At 39.3% G+C, this 26,725-nt stretch overlaps 1 protein-coding gene across 8 annotated transcripts in view; it reads right to left on the bottom strand.

Moving 5' to 3' along the window:
- Positions 1–26,725, bottom strand: part of LOC140741054 (serine/threonine-protein kinase tousled-like 2) — a 162,953-nt gene that overhangs the window by 54,250 nt on the left and 81,978 nt on the right. For 7 of the 8 annotated variants that reach the window (XM_073070724.1, XM_073070723.1, XM_073070730.1 and 4 more), the window contains 2 exons: positions 6,576–6,686; positions 1,142–1,278 (listed from right to left, as the gene is read on the bottom strand). In XM_073070724.1, the coding sequence (XP_072926825.1) occupies positions 1,142–1,278; positions 6,576–6,686 (248 nt within the window). The remainder of the gene's footprint in view (positions 1–1,141; positions 1,279–6,575; positions 6,687–26,725) is intronic. The other variant, XM_073070729.1, reaches the window with a different exon arrangement.

Genomic DNA, 26,725 nt, shown 5'->3' with positions numbered 1-26,725 from the left:
AGGGGAAGTATACAGTAGCCAATTAACCTACCAGCATGTCTTTGAGATGGGGGTAAAAAGTGCGAACTGCACACAAAACAGCACCCAAAAAACAAACCTGAACTAGAAATGAGAGGCAGCTGCTATACCACTCAGCCATCCTGTTGAGTTTTCTATCAGTGATTAACGCTAAACCAAGTTTTGACAGTTTGCGCACTGCGAACTGCGAATCTAAAAATCCTGTCCCAACTTTTGGTGCAGCTTAAAAGTTACAGACAGAAACTAAGTGAGATAAAAGCAGGAGGTATATGATGTTACTGGTGAATTGGTTCAGGCAATAGTGCTATTAAGGATCATACAGAATCAAGTTGATAAAGCCAATAGTAAACTGCTTTACAGAAGCTCCTACACGTATCTCCTGTCACGTATCTCAGTTTCACAGCATGCACTTGAGAGGTTACTGAAAAGCATTATTAATAAAGTATCACAAGCACGGCAAGTAACTAAATAATCATTAAACTTGATGACAGCCCAAGACACATGTCAATCAAGCTACAAGTACTACAAGTAAATGAAAAAGGGAGGAATGCTGGAACAGCTAAAATTTAAGTTGTTACTATATCCTTTCTTGCAACATTGCTTGGAAAAGTCAAATTCCAAGCCACGTTCAGTATTTTACACTAGAGACAGTAGTATTTAAAATAACCTAGATTAACTGGATCTACTAAATCTCAAAATTTCCTGTCCCAAAGATAAACTAAATGGAACCAAAAGAAATGAAGCCCTTTTCATCATTCATGCAGAAACTACAGAAGTATCTTTTATTCATTTGTTACCTGTTAATTATTGCATTTCTTTAGGGACTCTGTTCAATCATCAGTTCAAGTTGGAACCCACAACCCAGTAAAGAAATTTATTAGGTGTGATCTTCTATACTACAGTTTAGAAAATAGCTTCAGGTGTAATAAAGCTTCACTGATGGGGCAGTAACCTGCTTATTATTGATCATGTCTGATGTTCATATCCGTTTAATCAACATGATTAAAATTAGGGAAGCCACCTACTCTAGGGTTTTAAAAATGACACTACTGTTGTGCTACATGAACAGCTTTGATTTTATTCACACTATTCATTGGTCATAACTCTAAAAGCTAAAACTTACTTAATAAGATTCTGAAACGCGTAACCATCTGTCCATTGCTCAGTGAAGGAAGCTCCGTGCCGGACCGTAGTGAAGTGACCTAGTCGCAGTCGGTCCTGCATACTTTTGTCTCGACAGGCAAGCTTCTCTTGTTTAGACTGAGTGGGAATAAACATGAAATAACAAAAATATTAACCATTTAAGTTTCCATTCCTTGTAAATTTAGTCTTCAGTATGACTGACATCCCTGGGCTACAAAGCAGGAAAAAAACTGATGAACTCAAGTTCTAAATACCTGCTAATTATTTCCATTTCTTCCCTTTCCCTCCAAACCTACCCCAAGGTTTGGCGACTTTCTGTAATTCTGTCATTGTCTACCAGAAGATGCAGAAAGCACCTTTTCAGGAGCAGTGTTTCCAGATTCCCTCCCCTCCATTCCATTATTTTTGAGAAAAATAATTCGATGACTTTGTTTAACCGATTTTTGGGTCAGTATGATGGTACACACCGTCAGAGATCACTCAGTTACGCTTTCTTCCTCCAGAACAAATTGGGAGTACCTCATGGGTCTTGTACAACTCCTTGGAGAATGAGTTCAAAACATACAACTGTAAAAATGTACAAACTTGGACCACTAGGTGGCCACTTACCCTCTCAAATCTGCTCCACCATTGAATAAGAGCTTGGACAATCTGATTGCAACTTTAGCTCTACATTTTAATCTACCTGTGGCATCCTTTCAACCCCTTCCATATACAGGATTTCTCTCCACCTTAAAAATACAGACTTTGGTTTCACTGACATTGGATCAGTGTCCCAAAGTCCAACAATTCTCAGAAATTTTGTCCACATTTCTACCTTAAATGACTATCTTTAAGAAGCAATTCCTAGTCCTAGATTCCTCCACAAGATGAGGGATCTTGGAAACAAGGACATAGATGTCTTATTCTTCTAAACTCTAGGAAATACAAGATAACCAACCAAACCCATCTTCATGAAACAACCCTCCCAATCTAGCTATGAATCCATAAACATTCTTTGAATTGCTTCCAATACATTAACATCAGTTTAATTAAGACCAATACTGTACAGTTCTCCAGAGGTAGTCCTGCCAACACCCTATATAACTGAAGTATAAACTTTGTAATTTTTGTATACAATTCCTGCATCAACAAACAGCAAGATTGCTAGTTTTCCTAATTTTTTGATGCACCTGTATTCTGGCCTTCTGTAAAATCATGACTAGAACACCCAGATTTCAGTTGCTCAGAGATGTGCAATTTCTCACCATTTAGATTGTGCTACTTTACTTTTCCTGCCAAAATGAACTGATTCACATCTTCCCATATTATTTAGTTATGCACATTCCCTTCACCTATCTGTATCCATTTGTCCATATATCCTTTTCACAACTGACTTTTCTACCCACCTTTGTCTTCAGAAAATTTAAACAACTGTAGTTTCTGTCCCTTCATTCAAGTCATTTATATAAACTGTAATAAGTTGAGGTCCTAGCACACAGATTACATTTCAATATCAAGGTATCTATACCATATACGATTCTTGAAATTCATTATCTTTGTTTTGGCAGCCACAAAACAAAGAGACAACAGAATTCAAACCCCACAAACATCCAATGTGCAAGAAAATAAGATCAAATCGTGCAAACAATTAAAAAAAAATGCACAAGACATGAACCGCAGAATTCCCAAAAGTGAGTCCACAGCCATGGAGCCAGTTCAGTGCTGCAGCCTGTCAGGGAGCCAGGTGGCTGCATGCCACAGCCGCGGAGCTAGGTTTAGCGCAGAAGCAAGTGCCGATAGTTGCAGAGTCATTTTAGCGCTGAGGCGAGTAAAGCCTCACAGAGTAGTGAGCTGAACAATTCGTTCTTCACCTTTGGCCTTGACACCTTATTTTTAATCTAGCTTGGCGCTCAAATCAGCCGAACGTTGGTTTGTTATCAGCTCTCGAGCATGGGCACCACCACTTCAATCCTGCCCGAGTTCAGTCAAGCCCCAATCTGTTCCAGTAATGGCTGCTGCAGCCATTTCTGCATTCTCAAGAATCCAGTTCTCCAAAACTTCAGGATACCAAAAATCTCCAGGTTGTACAGACAGTTTAAAAGCACAACTGCCAACGGGAAACTACAAGCTGCGGATTGCAATGATCGCAGCCCCGAAAAAGTATATTTAATAGAATTGTTAGTAGTTTTGCTAGAGGCCCGCAAAATGTCGCCGTGTCTCACCAGTGCCATCTTCTTTTGGGCTTCATAGTTGGCGCAACACTTCCTATCTTTCCAACTATTTCTATGCCCACTATTTCCTGGTAACCAGCCAATCTGCACTACCAGCTTCTAATTTCTTTAAAAACTTTTAATATGGCACCTTATCAAATAACTTCTAAAGTCTTAGTATATCCTCTAGCTACAAGTTACTTTTCAGAACTCCAATGAATTGATCAAACGCAAGCCCCCTTTCACAAAACCTCATTGACATTGTCCAATTACTTTGAAATTTATTTATTTTTTAAAAACTGCCCTCCCATCATCTCAAAAAAAATAGCTTTAACATTTGCTTAATGGCCAATGTTAAGCTAACTATCCTGTAAATTCTTGCCCTCCAAGTTCCCTACCATTTTCAATTGAGAAGTACGGTATTTGTTTTTTCCCCAAACTAATGATACCTTCCCCTGTATCTTAGGAATTTTGGGAAATTAAAACCCATACATCTGTTCCCACTAGCCACTTTTTTTGATCCCTAGGATAAAGGCAATCAAGATCCTGAGACTTGTGATCCCACAAGTTTCGTATTTGTTCTGTACTACTTTCTCTTTTGATTTCACTTTTCCCCAGTACTTTTCTCCCTTTCAATTCTACATTTGCAGCTATTGATTGGATGTTGCTTATAAGAACACAAGCTCCTGTACCTAACAAAATGGCCAGTGAGTGTATATTTGTGATCTTCCACTGCTGTAGCCCACCCCTTTCAAATTTCAACCTGTTGTGTGTTCAGAGATGCTCTTCTGCAAACCAGTTGTAACGCATGACTATTTGAGTTACTGTCACCTTCCTGTCAGATGTGAGAGGGTTGTACTATCAAGGGAGGCAAGACAAGAGGGCACAAGAAAACAGGGACAATAGGTCACTTAGGCCGCCATTCCAATATGATCACAACTGACCTGTGCTGGAACCAACTCCCTTTCTTTGCCGGTTTCCCCCATAATTATCAATTCCTTAATCTTTCAAATATTAATTCATCTCCATCTTAAATATATCTGATGATCTGGTCTCAGCCAGACTTGGGGTAGGCTCTGGGAGATGCAGAGAATTCCTCATCAACACCTTGCACAACTGAACAAAATCTCCCATCCTTTCATAATATATTGCTTGCTCCCATAACTACTTGTTCAACCTGCCTGCTGGTTTTATAGGCTTCATTCACAAGAACACCTAATTCCCTATGAACTTCACTCACTCTCCATTTAGATGATCTGCCTTTCAATTCCTCTTACAGAAATTCATGATATCACAACTCCATTAGCCATATTTTCACTCCAAGCTATCATTATCCCATTACAGAAATACAATCCTCGTTGTAACATGCCTTTTAACCTCTTTTTTTAAATAACTGGCAAACTTGGAGATATTTCATTTCCTTTCCTCCAGCAGATGATCAATGTAAATAGTAACCAGTTGAGAGCCAAAACCAATCTCCGGGCACTCCACCAGTTACGTCCCTCCAAATGGAAAATGACCCACTTAGTTCAAGCTCTTTTTTATTTGACAGCCAGTCTTCACTCTGTGCTAACATACTTCCTCTAATACCTTAGGCTCTTAACTTGTGCACTAGACCCTCATGTGGCACCTTGTCATATGCCTTTTGGAAATATAAATAAATGCTCTATATATACAAATATATATCAACTAATCTTGTCACATCTGCAAAAAATTCAGTCTAATTTGTCAAACATAGCTTATCTTTCATAAAACTATGTTAACCAATATTGCTTTCATACAGTTCATGAAGTTATATGGCATGGAAAGAGGCTCTTCAGCCCCACTAATTCTAAATGATTAATCACATCTTCATTGATTACTGACTGACTCTTGGATCTGCCAATAATAGTTGTTAAACTAATTTGCTTATGGATCCCTACTTTGTACCTTTTTGAACAAGTCACATTGGCCATTTCCCAATTTTCTGGTATCCAGGTTGAATGTAGCAAGTTTTGAAAAATTCTACAATGGGCCCACTATTTCTGCAGCCACTTCATTTTAAAAATCCTTGGGTACAGGCTATCATGCTGTGATGTTTTCACACTTCACCTTGTGAGCTTCTCTACTTTATCCTTGTGACTGATATTTTTACAAGTTGCATACTTTTGTTCAAATAAGCTCATCTGTTATATTGGGGATATTTACAATGTTCTCAACAATGAAGACTGATGCAAGAGATTAATTTACATATCTGCTGCTTCCTTTTATTAATTTCCCAGCCTTGTTCTCTGGAGGTCCCAGAGCTACGTTACAAATGGTTGAGACGGCTTTAGTTGGAGAGTTATGAACAAGGAGATATAGCTACAAAATAAGGGGGTAGTTATTTAAAATGAGTTATGAAGAAACTTCAATCAGAGACTCTGAATCCATTCTTCTCAGCTTCCCGCAGGTGATGGAGGCCAGGTACACGTGTGCACCTGCTAGTAATCCAAATACTTAATCAGCCAATCACGTGGCAGCAACTGAATGCATAAAAGCATGCAGGTGTGGTCAAATGGTTCAGTTGTTGTTCAAACCAAACATCAGAATGGGGAAGAAATTAGATCTAAGTGACTTCTGACTGTGGAAGCTGGTGCTAGACAGGGTGGTTTGATTATCATACTGTTGCTCATAGGACACTGATGCTACAAATTCTTCATTACAATAACCACTGATGCAAAGTATTAATTGATAAAGCACTTCAATACGCTTGGGGGTAGAAGACACTGTACAAGTGCAAATCTGAAGATATACTTGTATTTACATATCATCTTCCACAATCATTTATTCCCAAAGCACTTTGCAGCCAAGTGTTATTGAAACGAGAGCACTATTACAAAGCTCCACAAACATTAACAGTCCAAAAATCACTTTTCGATGAGTGATAGTAATTCCTAGGTCATCAGGTTGATCTACCCAACTTGCATCTTAACTCACCACTACCCATTTTCTGAGAGGAGAGAGAGACTGCTGGTTTAATGCAAATATATTATGCTACATGCCCAGTGTGTCCCAACACAATCTCCGTACTGGTAGGAAAACAATTCACCTAAAACAAAAAATTCTCCCTGTTTTGCTATTTTTACTCATTTAAATAGGAAATATAAAAATAAAAGTCTAGGACAGTTGTAAATCTTAATGAATAATTGTCCTCAATTAATCCCTTATAGACCAGTACTTTCTATAAAAGGCTCATCGTACCTTTTCTATTAGCAGTTTTTTACTCATTGTCACACACTTATTTAACCGTTCTTTGTATCTTTCAAGCATTTTCTGTTGTTCATCTATTTGTCTTCTTAAGTCACAATTTGCCTGAAACACAAAGAAAATCAATGAGCCACTGCTACATTTACAAAGAAAACTGCAACAACACCAGCCGCTAACCTGGTATTAAAGTTAATGAGAAAATAATAGCAAAACCATTATGATTCACTGCATTAAAGGAACAACATCTTGTTACTGAAAAGGCAGGAAGAAAAATTGTTGCTTTTCAATATCGCTGGCTGAGATTGTGGTGGCCCCTAACTCTTCGGTAGGCTCAACTTCTAAAAAGGACTTAGAAACGTAGACAACATTTAAGTTAAATAAGGAGTACTTTTACTTTAAATCCAGTCCTAGTCAATTTTTAATACATTGGTTAATATCCAAATAAAATACAAAAGGGAGAAGAGATTGGCAATGGGGCAAAAAAAAGTGCTAAAAATTGATTGGTTTATTATTGTCATGTGTGCCAAGATACAGCAAAAAGTTTGTCTGGTATAATGTTCATACAGATCAAATCATTACACAGTGCAATGAAGTAGAACAAGTAAAACAATACAGAATAAAGTGTAACTGTTATAGAGAAAGTGCAGTACAGGTAAACAAAATGCAAGATCATAACGAGGTCGATTGTACAGTCAAGAGTCCATTTTATTGTACAGCAGTTTATTCAAAAGTTTGATAACTGCGGGATAGAAGCTGTCCTTGAGCCTGGTGGTAGACGCTTTCAAGCATTTATCTTCTGCCCAATGGGAAAAGGGAGAAGAGAGAATGCCCAGGGTGGGGAGGGTCTTTGACTATGCTGGTTATTTCACTTAAACAGTAATAAGTATAGAGATGTGCTACATTGTGTCCATAACTCTGCAGTTTATTGTGGTCTTGTGGAAGCAGTTGCCATAACCAAGCTGTTATGCATCTAGATAGAATGTCTTCTATGGTGCAGCATAAAAAATTGGCGAGAGTTGACAGAGCTCTGCTAAATTTCTTTATTTTCTTTTTAAATCTTTTTATTAATTTTCAAATAATCATAGTAAGAAAACATCAAATACAGGGAGCTTGAGAGTACATAATTGATAGGTTAAAGTACAAATACAATTAGTAATCCATATATGGTAGCCTCCCAAACTCATAGTAAGTTACAAAAAATGGGGAAAAAAACCCAAAAAAGAAAAAAACTAAAAAAAACCTAACCATCATGGGCTAATAGATTAAATATACACAGTAGTGTCAATAACTCTGCACCTCTATTCAAATAAGATAGCAAGAATCAGGTTTGGGAAAGGTCAGCCTAACTCATAAGAAAATGTTGAATAAATGGTCTCCAGCTTTCTTCGAATTTAACTGACGGATCAAAAATGACACTTCTAATTTTTTCTAAACTCAAGCAAGAAATAGTTTGAGAAAACCACTGAAATGTGGTTGGAGGATTAATTTCTTTCCATTTCAATAGGTTAGATCTTCTAGCCATTAATGTAGCAAATGCAATCATCCGCCCGGCTGCAGGGGACAATTGACCATTGTGCACCACTGGCAAGCCAAAAATTGCAGTAATAGGATGAGGTTGCAACTTGATATTCAAAACTGTTGAGATAATATCAAAAATATCTTTCCAATAATTTTGCAAGCAGGGGCAAGACCAAAACATGTGTGTCAATGAGGCAATTTCAGAGTGACATCTGTCACAGATAGGGTTAACATGAGAATAAAAGCGAGCAAGTTTGTCCTTAGACACATGAGCCCTATGTACAACCTTAAATTGTATTAGGGCATGTTTGGCATAAATAGAAGAGGAATTAACTAACTAAAATTTTCTCCCACTGCTCTGCAGGTAAGAGACAATGAAGTTCTTTTTCCCATTCTTTCTTAATTTTGTCTGATATCTCTGGTTGTGTTTTCGTAATCATATTATATATGACAGCTACTAAACCCTTCTGACAGGGATTCAGAGCTAAAATTTTTTCCGTAATGTCCGTTGGACATAAATTCGGAAAGGATGATAGCACATTATTTTAAAAATTTCTAATTTGTAAGTATCTAAAAAAATGGGTTTTAGGCAAATTATATTTATTGGACAACTGTTCAAAGGACATAAAACTATTATCAAAAAATAGATCACGAAAACATGTTATGCCTTTTGTTTTCCACAACACAAAGGCTTGGTCTATAAGAGAGCGCTGAAAAAAAAAGTTAGATATAACAGGGCTTGATAAGATAAACTTATTTAAGCCAAGAAATTTACGGAATTGAAACCAAATTCGTAGTGTATATTTCACTATAGGATTAGTTATTTGTTTATTTAATTTAGATAAGACAAAGGGAAGCAAAGATCCTAAAATAGAAAACAATGAGAAGTCTTGTACAGATTTGCACTGCAGGTTTATCCGTTGTGGGCTTGATAATGTAACCGATTCTTGTGTCCAAAATATTAAATTTCAAATGTTAGCTGACCAATAGTAAAATCTTAGATTAGGCAAAGCCAAACCACCTTCCTTCTTAGGCTTCTGTAAATATTTTTTTTTACTTAATCTGGGTTTTTTATTCTGCCCTATATACGAAGATATTTTGGAGTCAATAATGTCAAAAAAGGATTTAGGAATAAAAATTGGTAATGCTTGGAATAGGTATAAAAATTTAGGTAAAACTATCATCTTAATAGCATTAATTCCACCAACCAATGACAAAGATAATGGGGACCATCTATTAATAAGTTGTTTAATTTGGTCAATTAAAGGTAAGAAGTTAACTTTAAATAAGTCCTTATATTTCTTAGTGATTTTAATACCCAAATAAGTAAAGTTATCTGTGACAACTTTAAATGGTAAGTGCTTATAGATTGGGATTTGCATATTTAATGGGGATAATTCACTTTTATTAAGATTTAATTTATAACCAGAAAAGCTGCTAAACTGAGCAAACAAGGATAGAATAGCAGGAATGGATCTCTCCGGGCCGGAGATGTATAGCAATAAGTCATCAGCATATAATGATAGCTTATACGTCCCCTCCCCACGGGTGATACCAAAAATATTGGGTGAGTCACAAATAGCAATGGCTAAGGGTTCCAGAGCAATATCAAATAGTACAGGACTTAAAGGACAGCCTTGCTTCGTGCCATGGAACAACTGAAAAAAGGGAGATCTTTGATTATTAGTAAATACCGAAGCCAACAGCTTATAATATATTAATTTAATCTGTGATATAAATTTCGGGCTGAAATTAAAATTCTGCAGTGTATTAAATAAGTATGGCCATTCTACTCTATCAAATGCTTTTTCAGCATCTAAGGAGATGACACATTCTGGAATTTTTGATGCTAAATTTCTTTAGCCTCCTGAGGAAGTGGAAGTGTTGGTGAGCTTTCTTGCCCATGACATCAACAAGGCAAATAGACAAAATACTATGTTGCATCCAGAGGGTTGTAAAGTGCTTGGCTCACTGGCAAGTTGATGTTTGTTGAACTTGTGCTGAGATTCACTGGTGCAAGATTGGAGGCAGGCAATAAATTCTGAAAGAGGCAAGAAATTGAAGGGACTGGTAGGAAAAAGGCAGAAGTCACATTTACTACACTGATTCTCAGTAATGAATTCCCATTCTCCCTCTTATTTCCCTTTGGCTCTGCAGCTCATTCTCTCCCAACCCCTCAACATAACCGTCAACTCCCCATTGAGATAATACACAATGATCAAACAGCTCATCTTTGAGAAATTGCAGGAAATCAGACCACCCAGCAAAAATCCACACAATCACTGGGAGAAAATCTAAATGAACCTGGGTCCCATGCCAATGTGACTGGGCCACCAAAGTGTTCTGCCAATCTAACAATGATGCTACACCATAGTCTGGTTCTGCGCAACTGTGTCTGCAGTATATTGTAAGTCCAAAAATTATTGCAGCTTTTTACACAAACCCATGACTTGTGCACAGGATTAGCCCCGTTCATCAGAAAAGCTGTCAATCACTGACACAGCGAGAGTTGACAAACATTAGATGCCACTTGTGGAAGATTTCCAGCCAAAATGCACGCTTGCTGAGAAAGTAACAGTCTGTACTTCATAAATGTCTTTACATTTAGGAAGTAGCCATGTAGTCACACCAGATCCTGCATGGTGGATGTTCATTTATTACAAAGTGATTGAACTAGCAAAGGTTAGTTGATTGAGAATGATAATTAATGATATAAACATTTATATTCAAGTATTAACATTTCTTGCTTTAAGGAAGATAAAATTTATTATAAAGCATTGGCAAATATTAAATGTTTAATAAAAATGAAAACATTTCCTAATTCTCCCAAAAGAGGAAACAAAGAATGAGATGTTCCAAATGTGAACAGTGACCATTATAATAAAGTACTTTCTAACAAACATCCATTAAATCCCTTCCCAACTGCAACTTTTTAAACAAGACTTCAATACCATGCATCACTTACAGAGCAGTAACAAGCATACAGATATTCCCACACTGTAGTTTGCAACATAATACTCAAGGCATCTTAACTAGAAAAATATGGCCAAAGGATTCATGCCAAAAAAGATGAACACTTCAACAGACTAAATGAATCAGAGTTTACAGTTTACTTAAAGCAGATAACCAACACTAGCGTTTTTACAGGAACAGTATATACTGTACACTGGTGGTACTGACATTGTAACGGGATTACAACTATAAAGATCATGTCTCAGTTGCTCAGGCAGAACAGTTCATGGTCAGAGTGCAAGTTGCTCTGAACAGTTGGGCTGTTCATAATTCATGCACACATTCAATTCTCCAACTGTTATGGGCCTTGCATCTGCCCAAATGTCATATTGTTCCATTTTCATAGGTTAGTACATACACTGATGTGGTTGTCAGGATTATGCATCACTCAAGTGTGGCTCTAGGAAGTGCATTTGTAATCCTGCATCCCTAGTGGAACTTTACATATATTCCTGGCTACTGCTTTTCATTGCACAACAAATCACCCTTTGATTTGAAGCCAGTTCTTATTCCATGTTTAAAAGGACTCCTTTCAAAAGTACAACATATCAAGTTTAGGCTGCACAACAAACTTGCTTCTGTTTCTGAACTGCTGTGACTGTTATGATACCACCATTTTCACGTTTGTACCCATTGATTGCTGGCACGCAGGTTGATAGCTCTGTAAAGTTTAGCTTGCCTGATAAACTTTGTCCATCAATTCCAGCTGCAACAGACTTCACATCCTAGACCCAGAATGAAAGCCACAAAGCCAAATTAAGTCTTCAGTGATGTTACAACTAGATCAACTCATCCTTCAAAGCTTTCACCTTAGTCCATACAAAGCTGCCTTCCTCGCACATTTGAGACAACCATTCCACCTTAATTCAAGGTCTGACACATGTACTGAGAGGCCTTTGAAATAGACAAGTACATTTATAGATGCAACAGCAGAAACCAATACCACTATTCAAGTATTCTATGGACAGGATTGCTTCCTTAATTATCTGTCCTTGAACTGCCAATTGGTGTTGTTCAACACAAATCATAGCACCCCAAAGTTTTGCCTACTGTCCATGGTTTAGACCAGCCAGTCAGATAGTGTTGACAATTATTCTACTCAGGCACCATGGCTAAACTCACGATACCCTTAAAGACAGCCCGCACTAGCAAAGACAGCTTTTCACTCAACCATCTGTACAGAAATTCTTGTTTGATTTCATTTCCCCCACCCCCAATTCATACACACTGAATGACCATGTTAACTGAAATGGGAAAACAGCAACTCACCAAATGAAGACTGGATCAGACACCACAGACCCAGACAGTGGCACAGGCTCAAGGACCACAGTTCCTGCTTGGCCATACTTAATTTTCCAGGTGTAAAGGTCTGATAAAATCCACACTGGGGAAAAGTCTTAGAGGCATTATTTTCCAAGATACAGTCACCAGAACCCTTGAAAGAATAGTACAGCACTGTAAAGGCTGCTTGGCCCACTATGTTGTGCCAATAGTGCACACAGTTTAAAAAAAGCTGAAATAAAATGCCCTTTCCATAGAATCATAGTGATAGAAAAATACAGCACAAAAACAAACCCTTCAGCCCATCTAGTCAGTTCCAAAGCCATTTAAACTGCCTGCTCCAGGACCAGAGCCCTCAATACCCCTAACATCCATGTACCACTTGTGCTGGAAGCTTGTTCCACACTCTCTTGACCCTCTGAGTGAAGAAGTTTCCCCTCATGATCGCTTAAACTTTTCACCTTTCACCCTTAATCCATAACCTCTAGTTATAATCCCACTAAATCTCAGCGGGAAAAACCCGTTTACATTTACCCCATCTAAAACTATCATAATTTTGTATACTTTATCAAATTTCCTCTCAATATTTCCTTATAACTCAGATCCTCCAGTCCATTTTTCAAATGACTCTAAAGGGCAGAATGTAAAGTGCATCCACAATCTTTTAACGTCACCTGGCTGGCAGTGATTTTGGACATGTGCTTGACCATATACATATGAAAATTTGAGACTCTAAGGCATAAATAGCTGGTAGCTCTCCCTGTAACCAAAAACTACCAGTAAGTCCAATTGACTCACCGCTTCCCTACCAATTTACTGAAAAGGAAGAGGCAGGAGGCCACTGCTTGCTGCTGGCTTCTAATTCAAACGAAAGCACAACAGTATGGTCAAAGCAATTGCTAAAAAGTAATAAAAAAGGAAACAGATGCTGGAAATCTAGCTTAAAAAGAATGCTTCAAATATTCAGTGTTCGAGCAGCATCTGTCGAGGTTGAAGAGAAAGAGGAGGATGGGGGGGGGTGGGGAAGAGAGAGAAAAGAGAAAATAGAATTAAGGCCTCAGACAGAGAAGGAGATAGAGCAATGTCTGTGGAAGAGGACAGAGAAACTCAATGACAATTCATGCTGGTACCAGGTTAGAAAGGGTGATAAAGGCTTACTAATCACAAGTGATTTCTCTGGAGAGATGTAAACAGGAAATGAATGAGGACAAGGAAGATAGAAAAAATACTACTGGAACTGAGAGATACATGCAATGAAGTTGTTGGAAATCTGCAACAAAATACAGGAGAAAATACTCTCTGGATTGTTGCCTGTGTCATGCACCAGTGAGGGCAAGAGTATGATGATTTGGCAGATGAATGTATGGCTGAAAAATTGGTGCAAGGGACAGGGTTTCAGATTTCTGGATCATTGGGATCTCTTCTGGGGGAGGTATGACCTGTACAAAAAGGACAGATTACACCTGAACCCAAGGGACACTGAAGTTGTTGGGGAGGGTTTAAACTAATTTCTAACTAATTTAAACAGGGATTGGAACCGGAGTGATAGGGGTAAGGATGGGGCAGTTGGTGTATAAGCAGTTACAGTGTGTAGTGAGACTGTGAGGAAGGACAAGCAGATGATGGGGCAAAATTACAGTCAGTGGGATGAGCTCAGTGTAACAACAGGAAAATTGAAAAAGGTAACGAATGCAGGATTGAATGTACTATATTTAAATGCACACAGTATATAGAATAATGTAGATGATCCTGTAGCACAGTTAGAGATTGGCAGGTATCACATTGTGGCCATCACTGAGTCATGGCTAAGAGGAATCATAGTTGGGGAGCTTAACATCTGAGGGTATGCATTGTATTTATTGAAAGGACAGGAGGGTAGGCAGAGGGGTTGGGGTGGCTCTGTTGGTAAATAATGAAGTCAAATCCTTAGAAAGAAGTGACATAGGATCGAAAGATGTACAATCTTTGTGGGTAGAGTTTTTTTAAAAACCACAAGGCTAAAAAGATCCTGATGGGAGTTATTTACAGGCCCCTGATGTACAATAGGAAATAAACAGGTGAAAAGTGCAATGTTACAATAGTCATAGGGGATTACAATATGCAAGTAGATTGGGAAAATCAGGGTGGTGCTGAATCCCACAACAGGGAATTTGCAGCATGCCTACAATATGGCTTTTAGAGCAGCTTGTGGTTGAGACACTAAGGGAAAAGCAATTCTGGGTTGGGTGTTGAGTAATGAGCCAGATTTAATTAGGGTCCTGACGAAGGGTCTCGGCCCGAAACCTCGACAGCGCTTCTCCCTATAGATGCTGCCTGGCCTGCTGCATTCCACCAATATTTTGTGTGTGTTGCTTAATTAGGGAGATTAAGGTAAAGGAACCCTTAGGAGACAGGGATCATAATATGATAAAATTCACCCTACAGTGAGAGAGAGAAGTTAAAGTGAGATGTATAACAATGGATTAAAGGTAATTACTGAGGCTTGAGAGAGGAGCTAGTCAAAGTTGGTTGGAAGGGGACATTAGCAGAAATGACAGCAGAACAGCAATGGCTGGAATTTCTGGGAGCAATTCAGAAAGCGCAGGATAGATACATCCCAAAAGATGAAAAGGGGAGGATGATGTAACCATGGCTGACAAAGGAAGTCAAAGATAGCACAAAAGCAAAAGAGGGGGCATATAATATAGCAAAAATCAGTAGGAATTAAGATGATTGGGAAGCTTTTGAAAACACCAACTAAAAAGCCGTAAGGAGAGAAAAGATGAAATATGAAGGTAAATATCATACTTTGCTATCAGGAGTGAGTTAGCATGCCCAACGAGGGTCACCAGTTTAAAAAAAAACAAATGGTAAGACGCAACAGCACGTTAGTGCAAGGGGATTGATTTAGTGCCAGGTGGAAAAAATGAAAAAGCAATCCAAAAGTTGCGAAGAGGAAAAAAAGTTACAAATGGGCAAATGAAAACAAACATGCATGTAGAAAAATTTACAAATATACAGAGGCTTTATCCACGATAAACTTTGTCTTATCCGTCCATATAACTATTCACCAACCATCAAACCCAACATCCACAACTCCCTAGCAAAGCCGGTCTGAGGGTTTAAATCTGCCTCTGCCTGGCCTAGATGGAACAGGAAATTCTACTTCAGTCACTGGGTGGGTGGGTGGGTGGGAGAATCATGTGACAAGACCATAATTATTATTTCAGATGCAGAATTGGAACATTATGAACAGGGATTCCACAAAAAATGCCTCAGTTAAACCCATAGATCAGTGTCCACATGCTCAGATGAATATCTGAGTGTTGCTTACATAAGATGTAGAGTGCCTGCTCCTGCTAACTCAGACATTATTTTAGGACGGCCCAAACTGTCCCTCAGGTCTTTTGGGGCCATTCTGCTGTCTACAAACCGATGCAACAGTGCGAGTGAAAATAAATGAAACTGTTTGGAATGCCTATGTCTAGAATCCTTATTTTTAATGAGTTATAAATCAGTAAAGCACGTGAACTCAAGGGATTGTTTTGATTAGCCTTGCTAGCCATTGTTTTACTGTAGGGTTGTGTAAATGGTGAACTCCCAAGAACTGCAGAATGGGAGGGCAAAGTGTGTGATGTACTCAGGAAATAGACCAGGGACAGAACAAGGAGAAGTGACTAACCAGGCAAAGGGGCAAGGTTAGTGAGAGAATTAGCATTGCCAATCAGTTCTGTTACAGTAAGATAGCCAATAATATCAAAGAGGATACCAAAAGATTCCCCCCTCCCCCAATATATAAAGAGTAAAACAGAGGTGAGAGTTGATATCGGACCACTGGAAAATGACACTGGAGAGGTGGTAATGGGGGACAAAGAAATGGTGGATGAACTTAATAACTTTGTGTCAGCTGTTATTGTAGAAAACAGTGGCAATTATCCAGAAATTCGAGTGTCATGGGGCAGAAGTGAGTACAGCAGGTTTTACCAAAGAGAAGGTGCTTGGAAAGCCAAAAGCTCTGAAGGTAGATTAGTCACCTGTATCAGATGGACTACACCCCAGGGTTCTGAATGAGGTAGCTGAGGTGATTGTGGAGGCATTAGTAATGATCTTTCAAGAATCACTGGTTTCTGGAGGACTGGACAATTCCAAATGTCACTCTACTCTTTAAGAAGGGAGGGAGGCAGAAGAAAAGAAATTATAGCCAGTTAGCCTGACTTGAATGGTTCGGAAGCTGTTAGAGTCCATAATCAAGGATGAGGTTTCAACATACTTGGAGGCACATGATAAAATAGGCCAAAGTTATCATGGCTCCCTTAAGGGGAAATCGTGCCCGACAAATTTGTTGGAATTCTTTGAAGAAATAACAAGCAGGATAGACAAAGGAGAATCAGTGGATGTTGTGTACTTGGATTTTCAAAAGTCACTTGACAAGGTGCCACATGAGGCTGCAACAAGTTAAGAGGCTATAGTATTGCAGGAAAGATACTAGCATGGTTAGAAGATTTGGTGACAATAAAAGGCAAAGATTGGGAATAAAAGGAGCCTGTTCTGATTGGCTGCCAATGACAAGTGGTCTCCTGCAGTGGTCGGTGTTGGAACTGCTTCTTCTCGTGTGATATGTCAATTACTTGGACGACGGAATTGATAGCTTTGTAGCCACTTGGCAGAGGATACAAAGATAATTGGAGTGGCAGAAGCTGGGGGTCTGCAGAAAGATTTCGACAGATTAGGAAAATGGGCAAAGAAGTGGCAGATGGAATATAGTGTTGAGAAGTGTATGGTCATGCACATTGCTATAATGAATAAAAGGCATAGACTATTTTCTAAATGGGGAGAAAATACAAAAATCACAGTTCAAAGGGACTTTGGAGTACTTATGCAGAACTCCCCAAAGGTTAACTTGCAATGTTAGCATTCATTTCCAGAGGGCTAGAATATACAGCTCCAGTACCATACTTAAGTTTGCTGACGACACCACTGTCATTGGCCGAATCAAAGGTGGTGATGGAATCAGCATATAGGAAAGAGATTGAAAATCTGGCTGAGTGGTGTTTTAACAATGACTTCTCACTTAATGTCAGCAAGACCAGGGAGCTGATTATTGACTTCAGGAGGAGAAAGCCGGAGGTCCATGAGCCAGTCCTCATCGGAGAAGCAAAGATGGAGAGGGTCAGCAACTTTAAATTCCTTGATATCATTATTTCAGAAGATCTGTCCTGGGTCCAGTGCATAAATGCCATTATGAAGAAAGCACGACACCACCTTCACTTTCTTGGAAGTTTGCAAAGATTCTGCATGCAATTTAAAACTTTATAAACTCTAAAACTTAAAATTCTATAGATGTGTGGTGGAGTATATAGACGAGTTGCATTGTGGCCTGGGATGGAAACAATGTCCTCAAATGGAAAAGCCCACAAAAAGTGGTGAATATGGGTAAAGCCCTCCCCCACCATTGAGCACATCCACACAGACTGCTGTCACAGGAAAGCAGCATCCATTATCAAGGATTCCCACAACTCAAGGTATTGCTCTCTTCTCGCTGCTGCCAGGAGGAAGGTGGCACAGAAGTCCCAGGACCCAAACCACCAGTTTCAGGAACAGTTATTACCCCTCAACCATCAGGCTCTTGACGCAGAGGGAATCACTTCACTCGCCCCATCATTGAACTGGTCCCACTAAGCATGGGCACTTCATCATGTTCTCGCTATACTTTTTTCTTTTGTACTTGCAGTTTGTTATCCTTCGCACATTGATTGATTGTCCATCCTGTTGGGTGTGGTCTTTCATTAATTCTATTGTTTCTTTGTATTAACTGTGAATGCCCGCAAGAAAAGAAATCTCAGCATTGTATATGGTGATGTATATGTATGTACTTTCATCATGAATTTACTTTGAAAGCAACTATGTTAAGCTGAGTCTTCACAAGGCCTTGGTCAGACTGCACTTGGAATATTGTGAGCAGTTTTGGGCCCCTTATCTAAAAGATGTGCTGACATCAGAGCAAGTCCAGAGGAGGGTCATGAGAATAATTCCAAAAATGAAAAGATTAACATTTGAGGGACACTTGATGAGGCTCTGGGCCTGTACTCGCTTGAGTTTAGAAAAAAAAGAGGGAGGACCTCATTGAAACCTATTGAATAATGAAAAGCCTAGATAGAGTGGATGTGGAGAAACTGTTTCCTATTCTTAATTCATTGCCATAGATGGCTGAGGAGACTAAGTCATTGAGTATATTTAAAACAGAGGTGACAGGCTCTTGATTAGGTTAAGGGGAGAAGGCAGGAGAATGGGGTTGAGGGGGATAATTTAAATGCCATGATGGAATGGCAGAGCAGACTCAATGGGCTGAATGGCCTAATTCTGCTCCAATAAAGGCCTGATGCCCCAAATGTTATGTCAGAAGGTAGACAAAAGTCTTAACCTTCTGTAGTTGCACAGTAAAATTTCACAGTGATGCAAATAGAAGAGCAAATCAGGGAACACCAGATAAAACAGCCCCTTTGAAAGGAAGGGCAAATCTGGTGGTGGCAATTTTGAAGTTGACAGAAATTAGAGGCCGATGTGCTTAATGCAGATGGAAAGGCGAGTACGGGGGAAGGAAAGAGGATGAGTACAGAAGAGAACAGACAGTTAAAAACTGTCAACTGGGGTGGAGGGGATACCATTATTGAAGAAAAAGGAGGACACCTCAGAACACGCATGGGGAAGATGTCATCATTAGAGCAGATTCCCCAGAGGCAGAGAAACTGGGAAAATAAAGCCCATTTATGAAACAAAGTAAAGGGTGACGTGATCAACAGTGGATAGAGAGTTTTAAGGGATAGTGATTAGCAGTCAATCCTAGAGGTACAGGAGTGAAACAGCACAAAATTGGTAGCAAAGAACAGCTAGAAGCTGCACCAAGTTATTAACCTAGATCCACAGCTATTTTGACAGTGAAATGTATTCCAATGATTCACCAACAGATGAGCTTGAATGTTTCTTCCAAAAATTAACTACTTGCTCACTTTTTTAAAAAAAATCCTGGATCCTTTCCAAAGACATTCAAGGCACAGCAATTATTGTTGTCTATATATTGCTTGCACACTTTCCATAAATGGGTAGGCTTATCTTGGTTCTTTCATTTCCTCTCAATTCCAAAGACATGCTGTTTGGTTAACAGGCAGTGAGAGAGACAGAAGCAAGGGTAAAGGGAAATGAGGGGGAATGAGAGTAATCACTTTCCTGCAAGCTGACATAAAACTGTGGGGCCAAATAGCTTCCTTCTGTTATGCTGTTAGAACAAATTGTCTATAGACCAGGTTAACTAACTTGTAAGAAATGTGTTTATTGATTCAGGTTTCATTCAAATAGAATATGGAAAATATCATCCGATTATGAAACAGACAAATATAGCCACTCCACCAACAGAATTCTTTTATCTGTTGCCAAATTTCATAAAACATTCTACCAAAGTAATGATTTTAATGGCACTCAAACTGGTGAATAGCCCAAACTCTAGTGCCATCTGATGGAAATAATGAAAACAACAACCCAAAAGCCAAATGCTGCAAATGCTTGAAACCTTAAATACCCATTTGGGTATTCCATTGAATACCCAATCTTCCTTCAGCCATGAGACCTGTGCCGCATGACGATAGTCTTCCAGTACTGAAGCCACCAGAGACATGCAGTCTGCAGGAACAAAGGTGCCGTGATGTACAAGCCAGGAATGGAAAATGACACTGATACAGATTTTGAGCCCTTTATTGTGAAGTGAGGCTCACCTGATAACTCAATCTGAGTTAAACAACCTGGTCAGAGACTTGAGTTTGTCAAAGGCAAAAGCAGAATTACTGGTTTCAAGGCTGCTGTCACCTTACTAAAGAATCTCAACATTAGAAGGATTGACCACTCCACAAGCAGTTGGCTCCAGCATAGCAAAGTGTGGCACATAAGCCACTTGTCGACCCAGCAAAGATATTTTTGCCTCTTCTTTATATAAACATAGGGCTCATGAAAAATGTTGTGAAAGTGATGAACAGGGTGAATGATTTCTACTTCTGAGACAGATGTTTTCCAGAATAACTGATGTCAAGATTAAGGCAGGCATTTTTTGTTAGTCCACAAATCAAACAGGCAATTTGAAGAACTTCTAGTGGGACTGGAGAGAGAGGAAAAAAAAGGGGAAAAATATCAAATCACATGGAAGGCATTCAAGGGCGTTGTTGAAATTTTTCTTGGCACTTACAGAGTACTAATCTACATGTTGACAATGTGCTTCAAGCATACAAAACCATGAAGTGCAACATGTCACCAAAGATTCATTTTCTGCATTCCAATTTAGGACTTCTTCCCTTCAAATCTTGACGCTGTCAGCGACGAGCATGATGAAAGGTTTCACCAGGACATTGCAGTCATGCAGAAACGGTATCAGGGCAACTGGAATCTTCAATGCTGGCTGATTATTGTTAGACACTTAACTGAGAAACCTCACATACAGAGTACAAAAGGAAATCATCAAAACATAGCTTAGTTGAACTATTGCATTAGTACTGTTATGCAATTATACACATTATTTTCTATAAAAGTTAATTTCTTGTTTCACCAAATTCCGATGCAGACTAGGACAGAATGACGGAAAGGACGTCAGTACTGGCAGAAAGAGGGTAGTAATGTTTTGGCCAAGAAAAAGCCATTGAAACAAATTAAATGTTAAGGAAAGTGAAAAGATGATTGATTTTAGAAATGTGGAGTATGAACTATGGACATCTGAAAGTGCTGGATTCAAGACTTTAGAAAGGCAAAGTTAGGAGACCACATACTAGATCTCAAATGTTGGATCAGAGGCAGAAAGAATAAGCAGCTTCAAATTCCTGGATGTTAACATCACAGATGACCTGTCCTGGGCTGAGCACAAAATGTAATCACAACGTAGGCATAGCAGTGCCTCTTCTTCCAAAGGGGACTTGGCATGTAACCAAAGCTCTGCAGTTACACTGTTGAAAGTCCATTCCAGTTAATTAGGGCAGCCATTTATTTAGGAGAACTCTTAACAAACAAAAATTTAGAAAATAGCTAAGATTCCTTTTGCTTATTTGGGACACTATGCTGCTTAATAGGGTTGAGAGACCGATGCCAAACAGTTTCTAACTAGTGTCAGTTGTGTGCACTTGTGAGGTCATTAGACACTACACCACGCTTAAAGAATAGCTTTTAAATCACATCAGTTGCGTGTGTTTGTGTTCAAAAAGCAATAGTTTTTGTCACTGACAGTTGGTGAGAAATATGCAATAAGACAATTCAAATCTGTTTTGCTCACTACAGTTCCAAGCATTCAGGCTTGGAGATGCCAGAAAAAGCTGGGAGTGAAAATGAAACTATTTCACTACTTCAACAAGTTGGGACCTACAAAGAATCAAGTTATCAACAATAAAATGAAGTTCTGGAGGATGCAATTGTTGAAAACATTGTATGAAGGCAGTCCATTACACTAGGTGTCTGCACTGATTTTGTTCAGGTACAATCAATCAAAACAACACAGCAGTGTATAATGAACAAATTCCTCCGTCGATAACTATTATTAGGAACTACAGTTTTTTAGTACTGTGGAGGTATTGGTAGTGCTCCAAACAAGAAAAAAATCTGCAGGTGCTGGAAATCTGAGCAACATACACAAAATGCTGGAGAAACTCAGCAGGCCAGGCAGCATCTATGGAAAAAAAGTACCGTGGATGTTTTGGCAACATCAACTGTACTTTTCCATAGATGTTGTCTGGCCTGTTGAGTTCCTCCAGCATTTTGGGTGTGTTGGTAGTGTTCTAATTTGTTCTGCAATTCATTTAAATACATTCATTGTTACTCAGTTAATGGTAGTGTCTTTTATATTGTACCTTTTTAACTATTTCCATGAAACTTTGGCTAATTGAGGCAACCATCTTATTGGGCCAAAGAATGTGCTACGTCCTGATGTGCCCCAATTAACAGTAATTCAAAGTATTCTGATTATAACATTATGGCCTATTATAGCACTCCAACACACAAAAGGCTACAAGAGAGAAATGGACACAGCCTTCCTCACCAAAGACAGCATCTATCAAGGATCCCCACCATCTGTGTCATGTGCTCTTCTCATTGCTTTTGTCAGGCAGGAGGTTCAGAAATCAAGTTCAAATTTATTGTCCTTCAGCTGTATACTTCCAAACAAAATGTTCTTCCAGACCAAGGTGCATAACAGTACATGTAACTCACACACAAAACAATATTACCACAAATAAACTAACAAATAAAGTGCACTTACGAAACAATTAAAAAGTAAACCACACAATGCTTTTGCCATTTCATCTGTGAAGAGATCTGGCTAGTGACAGGGAGTTTAGTAGTCTCATGGACTAGGAGAAGAAGCTGTTTCCTATCCTAACCATCCTTGTCCTAAGTACCACACCCCCAGGCATGGGAACAGCTACTTTCCTACAAACATCAGGTTCTTTAACTTACCCGAACAACCCTAACCCTACCTCAGCAACCATCAATTACAATACCATGAACATAGAAACATAGAAAATAGGTGCAGGAGTAGGCCATTCAGCCCTTTGAGCCTGCACCACCATTCAGTATGATCATGGCTGATCATCCAACTCAGAACCCTATACCTGCTTTCTCTCCATACTCCCTGATCCCTTTAGCCACAAGGGCCATATCTAATTTCCTCTTAAATATAGCCAATGAACCGGCCTCAACTGTTTCCTGTGGCAGAGAATTCCACAGATTCACCACTCTCTGTGTGAAGAAATTTTTCCTCATCTCGGTCCTAAAAGGCTTCCCCTTTATCCTTAAACTGTGACCCCTCGTTCTGGACTTCCCCAACATCGGAAACAATCTTCCTGCATCTAGCCTGTCCAATCCCTTTAGAATTTTATACGTTTCAATAAGATCCCCCCTCAATCTTCTAAATTCCAGTCAGTATAAGCCTAGACGATCCAGTCTTCCTTCATATGAAAGTCCTGTCATTCCAGGAATCAATCTGGTGAACCTTCTCTATACTCCCTCTATGGCAAGAATGTTTTTCCTCAGATTAGGGGACCAAAACTGCACACAATATTCTAGGTGCGGTCTCACCAAGGCCTTGTACAACTGCAGTAGAACCTCCCTGCTCCTGTACTCAAATCCTTTTGCTATGAATGCCAACATACCATTTGCCTTTTTCACCGCCTACTGTACCTGCATGCCCACCTTCAATGACTGGTGTACAATGACACCCAGGTCTCGTTGCATCTCCCCTTTTCCTAATCGGCCACCGTTCAGATAATAATCTGTTTTCCTGTTCTTGCAACCAAAGTGGATAACCTCACATTTACCCACATTAAATTGCATCTGCCATGAATTTGCCCACTCACCTAACCTATCCATGTCACCCTGCATCCTCTTCACAGCTAACACCGCCGCCCATTTAATTCCCTCGTCTAAATCATTAATATATATTGTAAACAACTGGGGTCCTAGCACTGAGCCTTGCGGTACCCCACTAGTCACTGCCTGCCATTCTGAAAAGGTCCCATTTACTCCCACTCTTTGCTTCCTGTCTGCCAACCAATTCTCTATCCACATCAATACCATACCCCCAATACCATGTGCTTTAAGTTTGCACACTAATCTCCTGTGTGGGACCTTGTCAAAAGCCTTTTGAAAATCTAAATATACCACATCCACTGGCTCTCCCCTATCCACTCTACTAGTTACATCTTCAAAAAATTCTATAAGATTCGTCAGACATGATTTTCCTTTCACAAATCCATGCTGACTTTGTCCGATGATTTCACCTCTTTCCAAATGTGCTGTTATCACATCTTTGATAACCGACTCTAGCATTTTCCCCACCACCGATGTCAGACTAACTGGTCTGTAATTCCCCAGTTTCTCTCTCCCTCCTTTTTTAAAAAGTGGGGTTACATTAGCCACCCTCCAATCCTCAGGAACTAATCCAGAATCTAAGGAGTTTTGAAAAATTATCACTAATGCATGCACTATTTCTTGGGCTACTTCCTTAAGCACTCTGGGATGCAGACCATCTGGCCCTGGGGATTTATCTGCCTTTAATTCCTTCAATTTACCTAACATCACTTCCCTACTAACATGTATTTCCCTCAGTTCCTCCGTCTCACTAGACCCTCGATCCCCTACTATTTCCAGAAGATTATTTATGTCCTCCTTAGTGAAGACAGAACCAAAGTAGTTATTCAATTGGTCTGCCATGTCTTTGTTCCCTATGATCAATTCACCTGTTTCTGACTGTAAAGGACCTACATTTGTCTTGACCAATCTTTTTCTTTTCACGTATCTATAAAAGCTTTTACAGTCAGTTTTTATGTTCCCTGCCAGCTTTCTCTCAATCTTTTTTCCCTTTCCTTATTAAGCCCTTTGTCCTCCTCTGCTGGTCTCTGAATTTCTCCCAGTCCTCAGGTGTGCCGCTTTTGTTTGCTAATTTATATGTTTCTTCTTTGGACTTGATACTATCCCTGATTTCCCTTGTCAGCCACGGGTGCACTACCTTCCCTGGTTTATTCTTTTGCCAAACTGGGATGAACAATTGTTGTAGTTCATCCATGCGATCTTTAAATGCTTGCCATTGCATATCCGCCGTCAACCCTTTAAGTATCATTTGCCAGTCTATCTTAGCTAATTCACGTCTCATACCTTCAAAGTTACCCTTCTTTAAGTTCAGAACCTTTGTTTCTGAATTAACTATGTCACTCTCCATCTTAATGAAGAATTCCACCATACTATGGTCACTCTTACCCAAGGGGCCTCGCACGACAAGATTGCTAACTAACCCTTCCTCATTGCTCAATACCCAATCTAGAATGGCCTGCTCTCTAGTTGGTTCAGAAAACCATCCCGCATACATTCCAAGAAATCCTCTTCCTCAGCACCCTTACCAATTTGGTTCACCCAATCTATATGTAGATTGAAGTCACCCATTATAACTACTGTTCCTTTATTGCACGCATTTCTAATTTCCTGTTTAATGCCATCCCCAACCTCACTACTACTGATATTAACTACTGTTATTACTGTTACTGTTCATCAAACATGTCTGTACATTTTTTGCACAAATATTTTCTCTTTACAATCTTGTATAAATTCCTTCCTGCCGTCCGGGAAAAGGCTCCGAAGCATTCAGGCTCTCACGGCCAGACTATGTAACAGTTTCTTCCCCCAAGCTATCAGACTCCTCAATAACTGAAGCCTGGACTGACACCTTGCCCTATTGTCCTGTTTATTATTTATTGTAATGTCTGCACTGTTTTTGTGCACTTCATGTAGTCCTGTGTAGGTCTGTAGTCTAGTGTAGCTTTCTCTGTGTTGTGGGTTTTTTTTTTTTTACATAGTTCAGTCTAGTTTTTGTACTGTGTCATGTAACACCATGGTCCTGAAAAACGTTGTTTCATTTTTACTGTGTACTGTACCAGCAGTTATGGTCGAAATGACAATAAAAGTGACTTGACTTGACTTGCATACAATTTATATTCACTGCATGTCTGGACCCATATGCCTATGACACTGTTTTATTATACCTGTGCCTCATGGTACTTGTGCATATGACAATAACTCAATCTGACAATACCAAGACCAGAAAGATGTAATGCAGCAATTCAGAAGATAAGCTTCGTTGGAAAGTAAATAAGCCTAAAGGCACAGAAGAGGAAGAGAACATTGCAGTAACTGCAAGGTCTGCATCACCCTTATCAGTTGTAAACAGATGTGGAAAAAAATGTGGTCACCTAATCCACATTGAATATCTGGATGTAAGTAAATCATTTACACGAGGAAGTCTGCAGATGCTGGAAATTTTGAGCAACACACACAAAATGTTGGAGTGACTCAGCAGGTCAGGCAGCATCTATGAAAATAAATAAATCATTCATTCATCTGGAAGGATTCCTTGGGTCCATGATGAGAGTTTTTCCTCCCTTCTCATTCTTTCCAAAGTATCCTGCTTTCAATGATCATTATCTAGTCTCCACTATACTTGAATGATCCTGTACATTTTTGGATGATCACTTAGCAAAACATCTTCATTCAGCCAACAAAAGTGACCTTGAACTTCCAGATGACTGACACTTTAATTTTTCATCAATGTCCATTGGTTCCAAGGAAGCCCGATGCAATCTTGAGGAACAGCACCTATTTTCCAACTAGACATTGTAGCCTTTTGACTTCAAAATCAAATGCAACAATTTCAGATTACTCCCCTCAACTGGTATTTCAGATTTCATTTGTCCCCTTCACCACCCATAGCATGCTCTTCAAGATAAATGCAGCCCCAATGTTGCAACTTTACCCTTGTTGCTCTTTGGCATGTTCTTATGTACTCA

Source organism: Hemitrygon akajei, chromosome 18 (assembly GCF_048418815.1).
Source record: "Hemitrygon akajei chromosome 18, sHemAka1.3, whole genome shotgun sequence".
Classification (NCBI taxonomy): Eukaryota; Metazoa; Chordata; class Chondrichthyes; order Myliobatiformes; family Dasyatidae; genus Hemitrygon; species Hemitrygon akajei.
This window is presented reverse-complemented; position numbering and strand designations above follow the sequence as displayed.